Source organism: Durio zibethinus, chromosome 18 (genome assembly GCF_047325235.1).
Source record: "Durio zibethinus cultivar Kanyao isolate XHJ-2024 chromosome 18, ASM4732523v1, whole genome shotgun sequence".
In the NCBI taxonomy this organism is placed as follows: domain Eukaryota; kingdom Viridiplantae; phylum Streptophyta; class Magnoliopsida; order Malvales; family Malvaceae; genus Durio; species Durio zibethinus.
The window spans coordinates 8,066,930-8,082,906 of NC_143179.1; the positions used below are offsets into that span (position 1 = coordinate 8,066,930).

The 15,977-nt window shown below is 29.7% G+C and overlaps 1 protein-coding gene across 4 annotated transcripts; it reads left to right on the plus strand.

The window, feature by feature from the left end:
• The first annotated feature begins 12,516 nt into the window (after positions 1-12,516).
• LOC111299210 (uncharacterized) lies at positions 12,517-15,876 on the plus strand. Of its 4 annotated transcripts, none has more exons than XR_016329725.1 (7): positions 12,517-13,034; positions 13,160-13,253; positions 13,347-13,465; positions 13,556-13,660; positions 13,851-13,946; positions 14,034-14,187; positions 15,359-15,876. XR_016329725.1 is itself a non-coding variant. In XM_022894274.2 (7 exons), exons 1-6 carry the CDS (start codon positions 12,720-12,722, stop codon positions 14,088-14,090), a joined length of 786 nt encoding a protein of 261 aa, XP_022750009.1. In that variant the 5' UTR covers positions 12,519-12,719; the 3' UTR covers position 14,091; positions 14,678-15,876. The 4 variants fall into 4 exon arrangements, 2 of the variants coding, with proteins under 2 accessions (XP_022750009.1, XP_022750008.1); XR_002691264.2 differs by having other exon boundaries at positions 12,518-13,034; positions 14,034-14,151; XM_022894274.2 differs by having other exon boundaries at positions 12,519-13,034; positions 14,034-14,091; positions 14,678-15,876.
• Positions 15,877-15,977: the final 101 nt, after the last annotated feature.

A 15,977-nucleotide genomic window follows, 5' to 3' on the forward strand; every position in this document is an offset into this window, starting at 1 on the left:
CACTTTGATGCCTCTCCGCCGTAGATTGGGCTTCTTTGTTGCTGTTGGCCCCACCAACTAAAAACATCTTCTTCTTTTTTATCATAATCATCATTTCCTCATGACTGAAATTAGAAATATAATTAACCAAATTCCATCCTTTGCAATTATTCATAAAAAAACAATGGGTTATTTTAGTAATTTTCAGATTTGGAAAAAGACACAGTCCTCCGTTAATAGTTTTTATACTTTCCATAAACCTAAATTCAAACAAGGGAAGAAAAAAACATCATTATAACTTACTCCCAATATATTAGCTTCATTAAACTATGTGGGTCAAATTTCAATTTACCCTTTTGTGTCATTAATAACTACTATGCTTCCATTAATTTTGTTTTAAGTCTCAAATAAATTAAAATTAAAGACTTTCCATTGGTAGGAAATGAAAAAAATATATATATATATAATCTTTACTTATGTTGGTGTGAGAAATGGATTTTATAATCAAATTATTTATTTTACTGAATGTTTAGTTTAATTACTTCATAAAATTCATTTTAAAAAATGATATTTAATAATCTATCATCTATTTTTTTATTTGTAATATTTTTTATATAAAAAACTATCTTAGTTTACTAATTATGATGATAATAACTAAAATAAATTATTAACTAACTAATTAGATAAGTTTGGTCAAGGACTGTGAGCTGTAAAAGTTATGGAAATGGAATTTTAAATCACTTTGAAAAAGATACCAACTTTGGAAAAAAAAATACCAAAAGAAAAAAAATAGAGGAAACAAAAGTGTTAACTTTGAATATTAGGTAACAAAAGCTACAAATCACTATTTAATCATATATAATCATTTCTCTTCAAATAAAGATATCTCAATTTTATGCAAAAATGTCATTTTTAAAGCATTATAGTCTTTATTACCAAGAAAATACCATTTTAATCAAATTGAGGTGTTAAGTTGAAAGGGTTTGAGAGCCAACTAACTTTGAAATAACTCATCAATTTACAAAATTTAGCTTGCAATAGAGAGAAGAAACCTGGAATATTTAGAAAAAAAATTCATATTTTTTATTAAAAATAAAAATAAAAATAAATTTATATTTAATATATTATTAATGTATAAATTTTATATATTATTAATAAATCGAGTTAAAATGATACTAATTTATTAATAAAATTAAAAAAAATTATATGTATTTTAAAAATTAATATTTATTTATTAATAAAATAACATCATTTAATTTATTAATAATATATAAAATTTATACATTTATAATATATTAAATATAAACTTAAAAAATTAATATAATAATAAAGTAATATTTTGAATGTTGATTAAAAAATTTTAAAATATAATAATTTATTTATTTACATATAAACCGCCACTGACCGGAAAAGCAGGGGATGTTCACATGTCAAAAAGCTTGTTGATTCCGTTTTCGGGCATCATTATTATACATCAATTAAAGTTATTAAAAAAAAAAAAAACTTTTACATAATTAATTAATTGTTTGTAGCCGATCGAAATTATAATAATAAAAATTGATGAAGGAGTTGTTAATTTTCAATGTAACAGTTGAGGTGCTTTTACAATTAATCTCGACATTTGAAGATCCTGATTTTCAGCATCCGCAATGCTGTAGGACCTGCCACATTTATAGTTTTTAAATTCCATCGTTCTCGTTTCTCTCACTCCCATCATTTTCTCATTTATCATATAAAAATTAAAGTAAAACCAAAAATAATAAAATTTGAACATTTACACTTTTTAATTAACTTTATTTTTTTTATATAAGATGATGGACCTTGAAGATTAAAAAAATTTAATAAATATTTAAATTTAATTTTATTATATATTATTTTTTAAAAAATAATTATATCAATCAATTGAATTAAATTTTTATTCAAGCAACATTAATGATAACAATTATGATTTTACTCATTACATTTTTTTTTACTCTAAGGAAATTATTATAAATTATTATATATTATATACTGTTTTTCTTGTAAGAACTTTAATTCATCATATTAAGGGTGTCGATTAAATTAATTTTAAATCGAATTATTTAAAATTAAATTAATTGAATTATTTAATTTTTTTTATTAATCAAATTAAATTTATAAATTTTGAATATTAATTGATCGAATTAAATTCAACTAATATTTTTGTTTAATCGAATAATAAATATATTTAAATTAAATTATTTTTTAAAATTTTAATTTCTTGTATTTTAAACAAATTAAATAAATTTATTTAATAAAATATTCAATTACTAAAATATTATAATAAAAACTCTAACAAGTTATGAAATTAAATGATCTATTTTATATATTTTTATTTTATATTTTAATTATATTATATTTCAATTAAAATTTTAATTAATGTGATTTTTGAATTAAATTAATTGAAAACCAAATTTTTTAAAAAATCATTTTCATTAACCAACCAAAATTAATTAGGTGATTGATCGATTAACAAAAATAAATTAATTCAATTAAAATTAAATTATAAAACACTCCTATTTCATATTGTTCCATCATTTTGTGTACATCAGTCGTTAAAGAAATAGTTGGGAACTAATTCTAAATAGCTTTGTAAGAGCATGGCCCCCGGATCCAAAGTTCATAGAAATATTATAATAATTACTTATGGATTTAGCTATGAATGATTGATTTCCGGAATTGATAATGAAAATGAGATGGCCCTTCCAAAAATTTTAAGAGTGTGGCCCTTTCATTGTGAAATAATAGCAATCTATAATAATTGATCCTTCAAAGAAATTAATTTTAGGGACAATATCGCCTTCATCGGAATTCTTACCACTCTTGGTTAAAGGGTTGAATTAATCATGATCAACTAGCTTTTAACCTAACCGTGCTATGTATATAAACTTAGCTTACCATATCCGAAAGAAAGAAGACGCAAAAGAGAAATGACCAAGAAGAGGGATTTTTTTTTTTTTTTTTTGGCATGGTAGAGAAAAGTTTAAGCCTTAGAGAAATAATTAAATAAATTATATATATTTTACGAAATATGTCGTAACTTAAGAATAAAAGAAATGATTAAAGGTGTCTATATTTAAATTTTAAATTTTTAAAAATAAATGTATGAATGAATTTAATTAAGTAATGCGTACATAAATTATACTCTTTCCAACGAAAAGAAAATAAACAAAGACTTATGCTTTATCTGCCTAGTAAAGAAAGGCATTGGAATCAATCCGTGATTAATGTATGCCCAAAAGTATATTATTAAGATAGCGGCTTTACAGCTTTTGACTGAAGTGGGGGGGGGGGGGGGGGGAGGGGGGATTTTATTGTTTTTGATTCACTTTCATATGGTCTGCTGAAGCTGTAAAATGAATCCAATAATTCCTGAAATTTTTTGCTTCCATTTTCGACCAAATTGATTGCTAAGTAAAAAGATTTTATGGTCAAGGATATAAAAAAGATATTGTGAAAAAAATTTTAATCAGTAATATGATAATGGAAACCAACGGCAGCCAAGCAAGCAAAGGGGCTACCAGGAAACCCCCCAAGCCATGTGAAATGGTGCAGTTTTTGTCGGTCCAACTACCTCCAACTCCGACCAAATTCTGGGGTTTTGGTTCCGATTCATTTCCATGTTTGAACATATCAAAATCCCTATATGAGCGGCCATGGATCCTCCGATTGGCCACTACACTTTCCTTCTGGCCTTTCGTTGTACGGACTATGGACTTTGTTTTTAACATATATTTTGTACTATCTTTATCATCACAACCACTGGTTTTTTTCCTCTGCTTTGTTGGAACTCCTACTTTTCAAAATCGTGGGCTACACTTTCCCAGAAACAGCATGCAGCTGCAATATTTTCTCTGCTCAGAAAACTGGGGAAGTTGGATTCCATTGGTCTTTCATTATCTGTTTCTTAAACAGATATGGCCCCATAATGATTCATCAACTGACAAATCTAAGCCGAAAATATTGCTTATCAGGGTTATGATTGTACTTACTACAGCTAGCTGTTGGTTATGAGGTCAAGATATAATTATCTGTCATTTCGCTTTCTTTGCTATTGAACTCCTCCTCAACTCCAGGTCCAGGGCCTGTCAAGTTAACTTGCATGGAGGAGCTATCAAGTAATTGGTGGGTGCAAAAAGCTTAATTACTTAGCGTGAACCAATTAATTTGGAGGACAGACTTGAATAAGAGGCCATCAATCACTTTGCTTATGAACGTACAATATATGAATTATAGGTCAAACCAAAAGTGGCAGATAATGTAGCACTCGTAAATGAGTGAGGTCCCAGTAGCCACCTCTGTTGGCTCCCACAAATGGACACAATTGCTTGCATCTCAGTAATTATCTTTTATCAACATTGGTTATTGCTCTTTTCCTTCTTTTTGCTACCTAGGAAAATAAAATTTCTTTCCGGTTCTTAAAAAGTGCACTTGCATCACGTCAAGAATAAATTCTGATTAATGAAACCTACTTTACAATTGCAATATCTCATTCTATAGATGTTTAGCTCAGTTGATTACCATCTTTTCTTGGATAGAATTTTTCTTTAAAATGAAGACAGGAGGACCTCTAGCAATTCGACTAGTGTCTTGTAGGTTAAGTCATTTGTACCGGCCTTAGAATCAAAGCAGCACAAGAATTTGACCCCCGGAGCTTTTTACCATAAAAGAGTAGCAGAATAACAAAGGGTGACAGAAGGAAACGGGGATTGAAGCTTAAATAAAATTGCAACACTAGCAGACCAGGTAAAGGAGACAAGACATAACTAATGCCTTAGTGATACAGTTTCCCTTAATCTGCAAATCACATTACACATGCGATACGCGAAATTGCTATTTCGGACAAAAGATCTTTTCGCTTCTTTGCACTAAAAATGTAAAAAAGTTGACGCCCACAAGTGAAAGGATTGTCTGCCATTTCCAAGTGATCACTAAATGGGAATGGGGGATCATTGATGACGAAGAACAAGATTTTTCATGATTTTATAGGTGATCATGATTAGGCATGAAAATTGCTTATAGTAAAATTATGAGGGTTTCATGACAAATAAGGCAATGGAAGCTAGCAATCAGAATGATTTGGGTTAATAATAGAATGACCATGTCATCCAGGCATGCATGCATGCTCAATTGAACATGGACAAGAAAGATTGATGCCGATTAGTACTGATGAAAGTAATTGCTATATGGGGGGGGAGGGGGGGGTGGACACAAGCAAGCAAGGATTAATCTCGTTTAGAGTTATCTTTTTTTAATTTTTTAAGCTAATCATGGGATTAACAGTAATATTCCTCGGAGCACTAAACAAGCTTTTTGAATTGTTGATATAGATAAACCAGTCAATGGAATTTATATGCATGAAGATGCTAGCATATCTAAAGACAATGACATGACATGGACATATATATATATTTCTCTTCGATGGATCCTCACCACCGCTAAACACGAGTCGTGTTCATGGTCCCTACACTGCTAAATTCAGCATCTCTGAGAGTTAAAAAAAAAGCAGTGTGTCCTATAGAATTGTGGGGATACACCAGCTTTTTGGGTTTTGTATTCTTTCCCCCTGCTTAATTAATACTACTATGACAGTACAGTAATGCTGTGTTATACATAAATTATTATCATTGCATCCAGGCTGGATTATTGATGCAAGTTCACGCAACCAAGGTTGAGGCTGGCTTTTTTTTGGGGTTAAGTGAGAGAAGCAAGCAAAAGGGAGGAGAGAGAAAGGAAGAAAGAAAGAAAGAGATGAAGATGATGATGTTGGTAATGGAGCCACTAAGGTCTCCATCCAGGTGATTCAACTATATCTCTAAAGATGGGTCTGAAGGTTCTTTGGATTATCCACTTTGAAAGGAGTAAACACAACAATATTTCCCCTTTCAAGGGACCCTTTTCATGAGCAAGCATTTTTTATGCACGCACTATGTAAAAAGCCAGGGTTCCAATTCTATCGATCAACTTTCCTTTTTTTCTTCCTTCCATCCATCCCCTTCCATTTCAAGTTGATGATGATTAAAGATAGGGGAGAATTGGGGAGTAATTTTTCCATCAAATTTCACTTTCCAGCTGCTCCATTATTGACTAAAAGCTTTTTCCATGAGAGACATGTTTAAAGAAATTCTTGATTTTTCTGTTTTTGGTAATTCCTTATTTGTCCAATGGACTTTCGTTTATGTAAATAAGCTAAACATTCCCACAGTATTGCATTACTCCAAATTACTATTAGGAACTGTTCACTTTGCATCAAATAAAAAAATTACACATTCAAATATTCAAATGCATAGAAATTGATGCATATATTGCTTACAACAATTCTGTATGAACACTTCATCTCCATTTTGTTAACTCGTGAACCACCGGTTAGAACATAGTTATAATCTTATCCACCAGTTTTTGTGTTCAAATTGTTTAGAGCAAGCTAAACACTTCACCAACCAGCAGAAACTGCTAGCTGCGTAACCATAACCATCCCCAAAGAAAGCTAGCAGGCAGAAGATTCGCAGATCAACAAAATCCCTGCAATAGATAAACCCTACCCTACAATATATAATGAAAGGGAAAAACTCCAATTAAGGGCAAAACTGAAGCCCACAAGGTAGCATTGAGGTGCCAATGCCATGGCAATCTTAGGTGAGTATAAAATTAACCCATATAGCCAACAGTATCCGATGCATGGTTTGCTATATTATAATGTCTGGCTGCATATATACGGTGAACATATCAGTATAAACTCTTACATGGAACCCTAAAGTGGGAACAAGAAGCCGAGATTCACGGCATAAGTGAAACCCTAACCCCTTTGTAGCATTAAACTTTGTCTTCGAAGTGTTACATAATTTTTGCTTTTGTCTCCTCAGTACGCCACAGCCCTCGCCCTCCACGCTTTCCCCCTATTTAATTTTCTCCAATTCCTAACATTGGCCGCAATCAACGTTAAAATTCAACACTAGCTTAATTAAATATTTAATGCATTGTGAAGATTAAAAAAAAAATTCTTGATGTTTACAAACACTTGCTAAGTTTAATTAAAATTTTATGCTTAAATGGATTCTGCTATGGAGTGTTCTAAAAGCATTTTTTTTTAAATTGATAGTGATTAATATTATCATAAATAATATTTTTATTAAATGTTATAACCTAGTCTATTGTTAATGTTATGAATTTCAATAAATTAAAAAAAATTGTCTTATATAATAATTAAAAAATATATATTTTATATAATAATTTTATTTTTTTTGGAAATTTTGTTAGCAAAATCTTTTTTCACGATCTTTTATTTAATACATTATTTCTATCAAATTAAAAAAGAAACCACACATTCATTATAATTTTTTTAAATAACACTTTAATAAATATTTATAGACAAACTCTTCAACAATATTGCCCAAAAAAAACAAAAAAACAAAATAAAGAGTAGTCGTCTGAGTTTATACAACTTATTATATATATATATATATATATGTATGTATGTATATAGTTATTGGTTTGTTTTATTAATTTAAGGTCGTCATATAGCAGGCTGTTGTTTTTTTTTTTCCTCTGACTGGTGGATACTATTGAATTATTGTGTCTGGAGAGGAAGGATGATGGGATAAAACCCATACCTTACATGATTTTTAATTAACTTTTTAATCACTAAATTAAAAGGAGAAAGTCATATAATTTATATATCTTTACATTGTTAAAGGTCCTACTATAAAGATCCATGCATATGCATGGTGGTTGAAAAAATGAATGAAGAAATAATTATAAATAATTTCCAGTGATAAAAGTTTATTTACAGCTTACAGCTATATGAAGTTGGTAAACGTCAATGGTTAATTTACTTTAAATAATGCAACCAGTTTGAAGCTTTTGCAAAGGTTTTAATTATTGAATCTTATCCTATAAAATGGAGGACCATCAGCCAAATTAGCTTTCTAGAGAGATAATAATTTGACAAAATTGAAAATGATACATTTTTCATCAATCGCATCTAATTCCTAATTGCTTGTTTTCAATCAGTGCATTGTTTTCTATAATGGAGGCTTGCACACAATTTATAATATTAACTGTTTTAATTTAAAAGTTTTATAATTTTTATTTTATAAAAAATATTTTATAAGTATAAATTTATATTTATATATATATATGTATATATCATATTTTATCTTCACATTTTTTTAATATAAGATTGAGATATCATAATTTTTTTATTAGATTTTGATATTTTCATAAAGTTTAATAAAGTTTGACATCTTAGTCAAACTCAATATAAAATATATTGAACGTTAACATAAATTTTTATCGTATAACATTTAATTTTTTTAAGATTTTAAAAATAATTTTTATAATATAACATTTAATTTTTATCTTACTAATGATAATTTTGATATTATTTATGAAAATTTATAATCAATTTACGATATATTATTTATTTTATACAAAAAATATTATGATTTTATTATACAACATTATCTCGTAAATATAAATATAAATTTTTACATTTATTATTTCATATTCTTTTATTCTTTTAATATAAAATTAAAAACATCACATCATCATTAAATGTCAAATTTGAATTTGAATTCTTGAACCGTCTTTTTTTTTTTTTAACTTTAATTCATAAATTCAATTTTATGTCCGGGATCAAAATATTCATGGAGACATCCCCGTTATTGTTACATGGACATCAACATATTAAAAAGGGATAATTAATTAAAACAAGAATCATGAACGGTTAGTCAAACTCTTAACTTGATTACGTGAATCATGATGTAGTTTATAATTAATTATGTTCATGTTCCATATTAATTTAACATAATCATATTCTTAACTTGATTAATACGTCTAATCACTATAAAAAACTTAAAGAGGAAGGCAATTGAATTTGGACATCATTTCAATTCCCTACCTACCAATATATGTAGTGTCAAAACCAGCTCGTACGTGGTTTGATCGATGCATATCTAGGATTTTTTTTAATATGTTTATTTATAATAAATATATATAAATTTATTAATTTTATAAATAAAAAATATCGATAAGAGAATTCTGGAATATGCAAAGAAATTTTTTTATTTTTTTATTTTTTAATTTTAGGAGTGTCTATGAAAAATTTTAGAAATATCTAGTATTTTTTTTTTTAATTTTCTTTTTTTTTTTCAAATTTGGGAGGTTTCTTAAATGAAACGGTAGATTCATCCCCACTAAATATTGTACGTAAATCATTATTATTAATTTAACAATTATGCAATTTTTAATAAAGAACTAAAATTTTAAATTAAATAATCAAAATTTAAATTTTAACGTCCAAGGTAAATAAGCACTATAGCAGTATCGACCTATCACTTAGGGAAAAATAAATGTACTTGAAATTAAGTTGTAAAAGAAATAACTTCGATGGTTTTGACAAACAACTCCCATGTATTGTCTGAAAAAGAAACAAAAAAAAATGTAGAGGGGAAAGTCGGCCTCAGTCGGAAGGCAAGGAAGGAGACGGGGCAAGTGGCGACCCTGACAGGCCGGAATTGAAGTGGGGCAGATCATGAGAGGTAGAGGTCGGCCTGACGTGAATTAAAAACATCGGCCTACTTTGTCAGTCAAATTGGTCTGTCAGTGGGCCCAAAGGAGAACCCAACCGAAGAATGGTGAACCCATCGACACCTCAACCGCGTTTGATGCCTCCCATGACTCGCATTGATTGTTTTTGCTTTTAGTTTTGGGTATCGGTCTCTGTTTCCATTAATTATGTGTATATATAAATGCTAGTAGATAATTTTGACTTTAAGATGTAATTTTAACTTATTTATTGAAGATAAAAAGTAGTAATTAAAATTTGACTAAATTCGAATAAATAAAATTAACTAAAATATTTATGGTTTTATAATTCGATATTGAAAATAAAAAGTAGTAATTAATGTAATTTGGTTTTGTTATAATTAAACCAATCCAATCAACACTCTTAGTGTGTACAAAATTTGAATTTCAATAACATTATATTTCAATTTATTTATAATTTTGAAAAAGATAAATTTGAACATTTTAGCATTTTCAAATTTGGTAAAAGAAAAAATAACTAATAATAATAATAATAATATATTTTTTACCAACAAGTGATTGGTTCAATCGATTAGGCTCGCTCACCTCAACTAAGAGATATTGGGTTCGAGTTTTGTTAGTGATCATTTATTGAATCATATCGAATACACGATTTACAGTTATTTATTTTAAGCTGTCAGGTATGACACTTCTTACCCTGATTTAGGGAATTGAACAGTTTATCTACCTTAAATTTTTCTTATAGTATTACTGTTTTACATCTCACCATTGTTGTGTTTCTTTGAATAATGAAAAAATTTTTATAAATAAAAATTTCCACCCTAATAGAGGATTGCGTCTTACACCAAATGGAGCCTAAATGTTTTGGATATTTATGAAAATAAATAAGAAGCTACAAACTAAGAATATGTCTGAAACAAAAGGGAGAACAAAGTCGAAACTAACTAATTAGGCTTGTGACTTGTAGAGATGGTTTCCCAAAGGTCTAAAGCGTGTTAGTGGAGAGGAAAAGATTTCCCAAAGGGTTAGGGACATGGTTCGAAAAATCCCATAGGGTTTGTCCTTAGACAAGAAAGCCGACTCTTTGATCCCACCACGAAGTAATGAGGGTAAGAACATGTGTTATGGAGAAGTATGAATGAAATTATTGGAGTTCGCTCGGGTCAAGATATAACATATATAAAAGATAATGTTGACTATGATGAGTCAAGAAATTTGTTTGGGCATAGGCTTCTGGTTGGAAAACGGCAGTTCAAAGCAGCTACCGACAGGAGCGGATTTCCACTTTTGTTTTTTTTTTTTTCTTTCTGACAGTGGAATACTCCTTGTTATGAGGAAAGATTGCTTTCGATATTTGTAGGGACGAATGAGTTTTTTTTTTTTTTTTTTTTTTCATATAAAATTTGGTTAGGATAAATTGTTTAGTCTCAAAAGTAAAAGCAAAATATGTAATATCTAACAGGGATCATGCATTTGAAGTTAACATAAAAAAGAGACTATGATAAGATTAGAATATAATTTTTTTTTTTGATAAAAAAATTTGAAATAAATAAATTATTTAATTTTTAAGTTAAAATAAAATATATTATATTTGATAATTTAAAATAAATTATTATAAATTGTTCATTGAAAATGATCTTAATAAGTAATCATTAATAAACTCAAATTCAAGATTTTTTCATCTAAAATAATGAATCATAACTAATTGAATCAACTGATAATTAAAATATAGAATTACTTGCATGGAAACGAATGGTGAATCAACTTACGTATTATGTCCATGGTTCAACCGACGGTGAATGATGATTGCTCCATGGAGCCAAGTTCAAAGATGGGAAATGGGCTTTAGTTCTCAATGATTAACCCATAGAAACCTACGAGCCCAAATAAGAATAGGCCTTGCAGCCTTAATAGTTTGTATAGCAAAAGCCCACCTTATTGTTCACTTAACGAAAAAAAAACCCATCCTATTGTTATTAAAGAAAAAAGAAATCAATGATTCCATTTTTGTTGTCAACAATTTCATTTAATATAAGATTTGTTAATTCAATATAAATATTTGTTAAGAAAAAATTTTTTTATTGAGAGAAGTTTAGAAGTAAAAAAAGTTATTCCATATTCAAGATAAAAGTAATCAACGAACATACAAGGAAATTTATGAATTTTAAATTTTTTTTTAAACTTATATATCCTCTATCAATAAAAAAGGGTGAGAATTTGAATTTAAATATTTTATATTTAAATTTTAAATTTTAAATATTTATTTTATTTTTTATTAATAAATATTTTTTAAGAGTTATAAAATGCATTGATGTACTCTAAAACAAAATAATCTCTTTTTCATCTAAATTTTTTATTCGAACACTTATAAAACTTCCAAATTTTAAGTTCCAATGTAATTTTTAAAAATATTAATGTGTAAATTTTTTTATTTGTGTTATTTTTAAAAAAATTTCTTTTTTATATTCATTCTTTTAAAATATTAAATTATGAAAAATATAATATATTATTTTCGTCTCAATTTGTTTAAGTATAATTGATTTCTACAAAGTTTAAGAAAAAAATTTTGATTTTAATATATTTTGGTATTAAAATTAAAAAATTTATAAAATTAAATTTTCATTATTTTTAATATTAAAAAAATAAAAAATCATAAAAATAAAAATTTTAAATTAAAAAAAATATAATTTTGAGACAAAAAAAATGGAAGAGAAGGAGTACAAATTATTTACCAATTTTGAGCTAAGGTATCCGTTATTTCATAAAATACTTTTTTCTCATTGGTTCACCACCATTCACCAGACACCAACAGTCAAAGTCAAAGACGAAAACAAAATGTTAAACAATCCCATAACAACTAACGGACCTCTCCCATGTGTCCAACCCATATTCCACCGTCGAAACCAAATCAGGGACACTGAAGCAAAATCTCATTATTCTTTATTAATATCGACGATCATGATGGCAAAGAACAGTCAATCCACGATACTCCCTCCCTCACATTATCATTCTCACCCTGTCACGAACAACACCGAAACGGCGCACCTTGGACACGCGTTTCGCGTTCTTCTCTACTCTTCGGCCTAGCTTTCAACGTTACGGAGCGAAAATCCTCCAAACTCTTCCATTCGACAAGCACAGGTAAGCTATTTTTTTGTTTGGGTTTTTGTTTAAAGATGCGAACTGGAGATGAAGTAGTGGAAATCGAGAGCTTGGAGAGAAGCTTGTTATCGGAATCCGTTACCGGAGAAGAGGAAACGGAAAAAGAAACAGACGATGAGCCGGTTCTTTACACGGCGTCATTTGAGGAGATGGAAGAGAATTTCGTCAACCACCAAACGGCTCAATGGGTTTTATACTCATTGGTTTTGATATTAGCTTGGGGTATTGGGTTGTTCATGCTCTTATACATTCCCGTTCGAAGACACATTCTCCGAAGAGATATTCGATCCCGAAAGCTCTATCTCACTTCAAATTCCATCGTTTACAAAGTAAATTTTCACCCTTTCTCTCCTTTTTAATCTTCTTGTTATGGCATGCTTACGATTACAAACATGGGTCAAGTTGCTATTTTTAGAAATAACTATTCACGAAAAGAGAACAACTGTTTTAATAGGTTACAAGGCCAGTGGCAATTCCTTGTTTTGGGGTTTTAAAGAAAGAGAAGCATGTTCTATTACCTTCAGTTGCAGATGTTGTAATTGAACAAGGTGAAAAGAATTTATCTACTTTAATTATTTTTGACAAAGGTTTTACTTTGAATTTTTTTTTTTGTAACTTTTGTTTTTTGTATTGTCCTTTAGGATATCTGCAGTCTTTTTTTGGTGTTTACTCTGTTAGGATTGAGAATGTTGGTGTAAGGAGGCCTCCCAGTGATGATGTACAAATCCATGGCATTGCTAACCCAAATGCTTTTAGGAAGGTTTATTCTTGATTATCATAATCATATTTGTTGTTGCTGATTTCATAGAAGAGGATTCTAATTTATTTGCCTTTCCATGCTCATTTTAAGGCTGTTTTGACACGCCTTTCGAATATGAGGACTGAAGTTTTCTCCCGACAAGTTTCCGCAATTGAAGATACTCCAAGTTTAACGACTCACCCCCCAGCTGCTTGGGTATGCCTGTTGATATGATAGTTTATCTAATAAGTTGGGTTTAAGTATGATAAGGCTTTTTAACTATAAGCCTAGACTCTCCATTAAGATGCTGTTTATTTTAAATTATCAGCCTTCCTTCTTAATATAATGTTCAGCAAGTAATTTGTCTTTTTGGTTTAATGTTCATTTTCTTCCTTTTTTATTGCAGCTTTCTCCACCAAGGAGTCTTAAGTTTGATGCTATTTCTTATTCAGGGGATCTTGCATTATTGCAAAAGCTAGAGGAGGTTGGGAGTTCTGTGAAGGTAAAGCTGGCATTACATGCTTAGTGTCCTTGACATTGTTTACACATATGCTCTTAGTCTTTGGTTTGACTTTGATTTTCACTGCAGAAAGTTCAAACTTTGATTGAGGAACAACGTAGTCAAACATCAAAAACTGCTGATTGAGGTCAGCGTATCAAAATTCAGAATGAAATGCTAACTTCTTGCTTTTGATGTTTGCTTTATTGTACGTTTCTTATACTGCTGATTTGTGATTGAACATGTACGTTTGTGGCAAAACTACCTCTTTAAGTAGTCTTGAATCCTAGCTTTCTCCTGCCTTCCTCTGCATATTTTATTGACCATGGATATTTTGATTGAAAGAGTCTTTGTCACTGATTTCACACATACAAAAGAAGGGGGAATTCAGCATGAAAAAAGAGCATTTTAAATCAGTGATTCATACTAAGCTGTGAGCAGTTTTTTTTACTTTGGCAGTGTCTTTGATGTTCTTATTTCCAACTTCTACTTGTCCACATGCACCCTCACGCTTGCTCATGTTCTCATGTTTATTGGCTGGCAAACTTGTCATTGATGCTTAGTGAATGATAATCGGGTCAGTAAATGAGAAAGGACATGAACAAACCAAGTTTGAAATAACCAAGTGTTTTTGCCTTTGTTGGTACTTGTAGCACTGCTTAGGAATTGCTATGGCAATTAATAAACTATATAATATGTTGAATTCCCTACCCCCATACTCCCATTTTTTTCAGTTGGGTTCAGACTTCAGAGTCTTCAGACATTAGACCCATCACCCATGTTCAAGCTATATAAGTTACTTTGACCTGTGAGCAGGATGAAATCTCTGCTAGCACTATCTCAAATTCTGGTGTGTCTAGGTGCCATTACTTGGAAGCAAAACATTGATCTTCAAGGAAAGTTACTTGATTAAAGACTTGAAACAATCGTGTTGCATTGGTGCATTTCACAATCATTTATTGTGGGGATTGCAGCCTTTTAAGTTTTTTAGCAGTTGAGGTGGTTCTGAAATCTGAATGGTTCCATTTATGATGACCATCCTTGTATATGATGAATGACAGCCTGCTAAGTGCTAACACCTCCTCTTCCTCTTCTTCTCTCTCTCTCTCTCATCAAGCAAAGCATTTCTAAGTCGAAGCTCAGTTATTAATTCATAGAAAATATGTGTCAACTATAATTAGAACAATCGAGCTTTCTTGAATTTCCAGATAAGCTTAGCAACTTACATTATCTCTAAGAGAGCCACATTCAAACTCAATTCTTGGAAACCTTAAGTGTGGGGCACTCTTTCCATGTGTAATTTATGGCCTTTATTTGAGTTGAACATGGAGATTGTATTCATTATCTATTGATTATCCATCATATCTGTTTTGCTTCGCATAATATGTCCTGAATTTGATGTTAATCAATTGCAGTGCAAGGTTCAGAGTAAAACTAAGCAGCATTCAACATGTCTTACTGTAGCTGTCAGTAGTCGAGAAAACCTTTGTATCTTTATTCTGAGATGCCATTTCAAGCACTGCATACAAATATCTCTGGTGTCAAGTTTTGAGTGAGATTTATTTACCCTTTCTTGTGACATTCCCGAGGCTCCAATCTTCCTGCTGCTATGGTTGTCTATCATTCAATTTGTATTTCCTCATTAACAATTAGGAAAGGAAAAAAAATCTTTCTCTATGTATGTTTTTTTTCTTACTTGAAGTTGTCAGGATTGAACTCCAATCACTAGAACCAAGAGTTCAACACTCTACCAACAACAGATCACATGGTTGATGGCTTGCTCTATGTATGCTTTACTGTCTTTTGCGGTCAGTTTCTATTTCATTTCATTTCTTTGTAAATTTCATTTGCTCTCATTCTAATTCTTGGGAGTTTGTATTATACAGTTGTCTTAATCATCATGATTATTGTTTAGTAATCTTCTTTTATGTTATACTGAATGGAGTTTCACATTTTCTTGGAGTTATTGATGATCTATTGCACATAAAATCCTGCCCTCACCCCTTAACTCTGTTTTCATTATTAATTGGTATA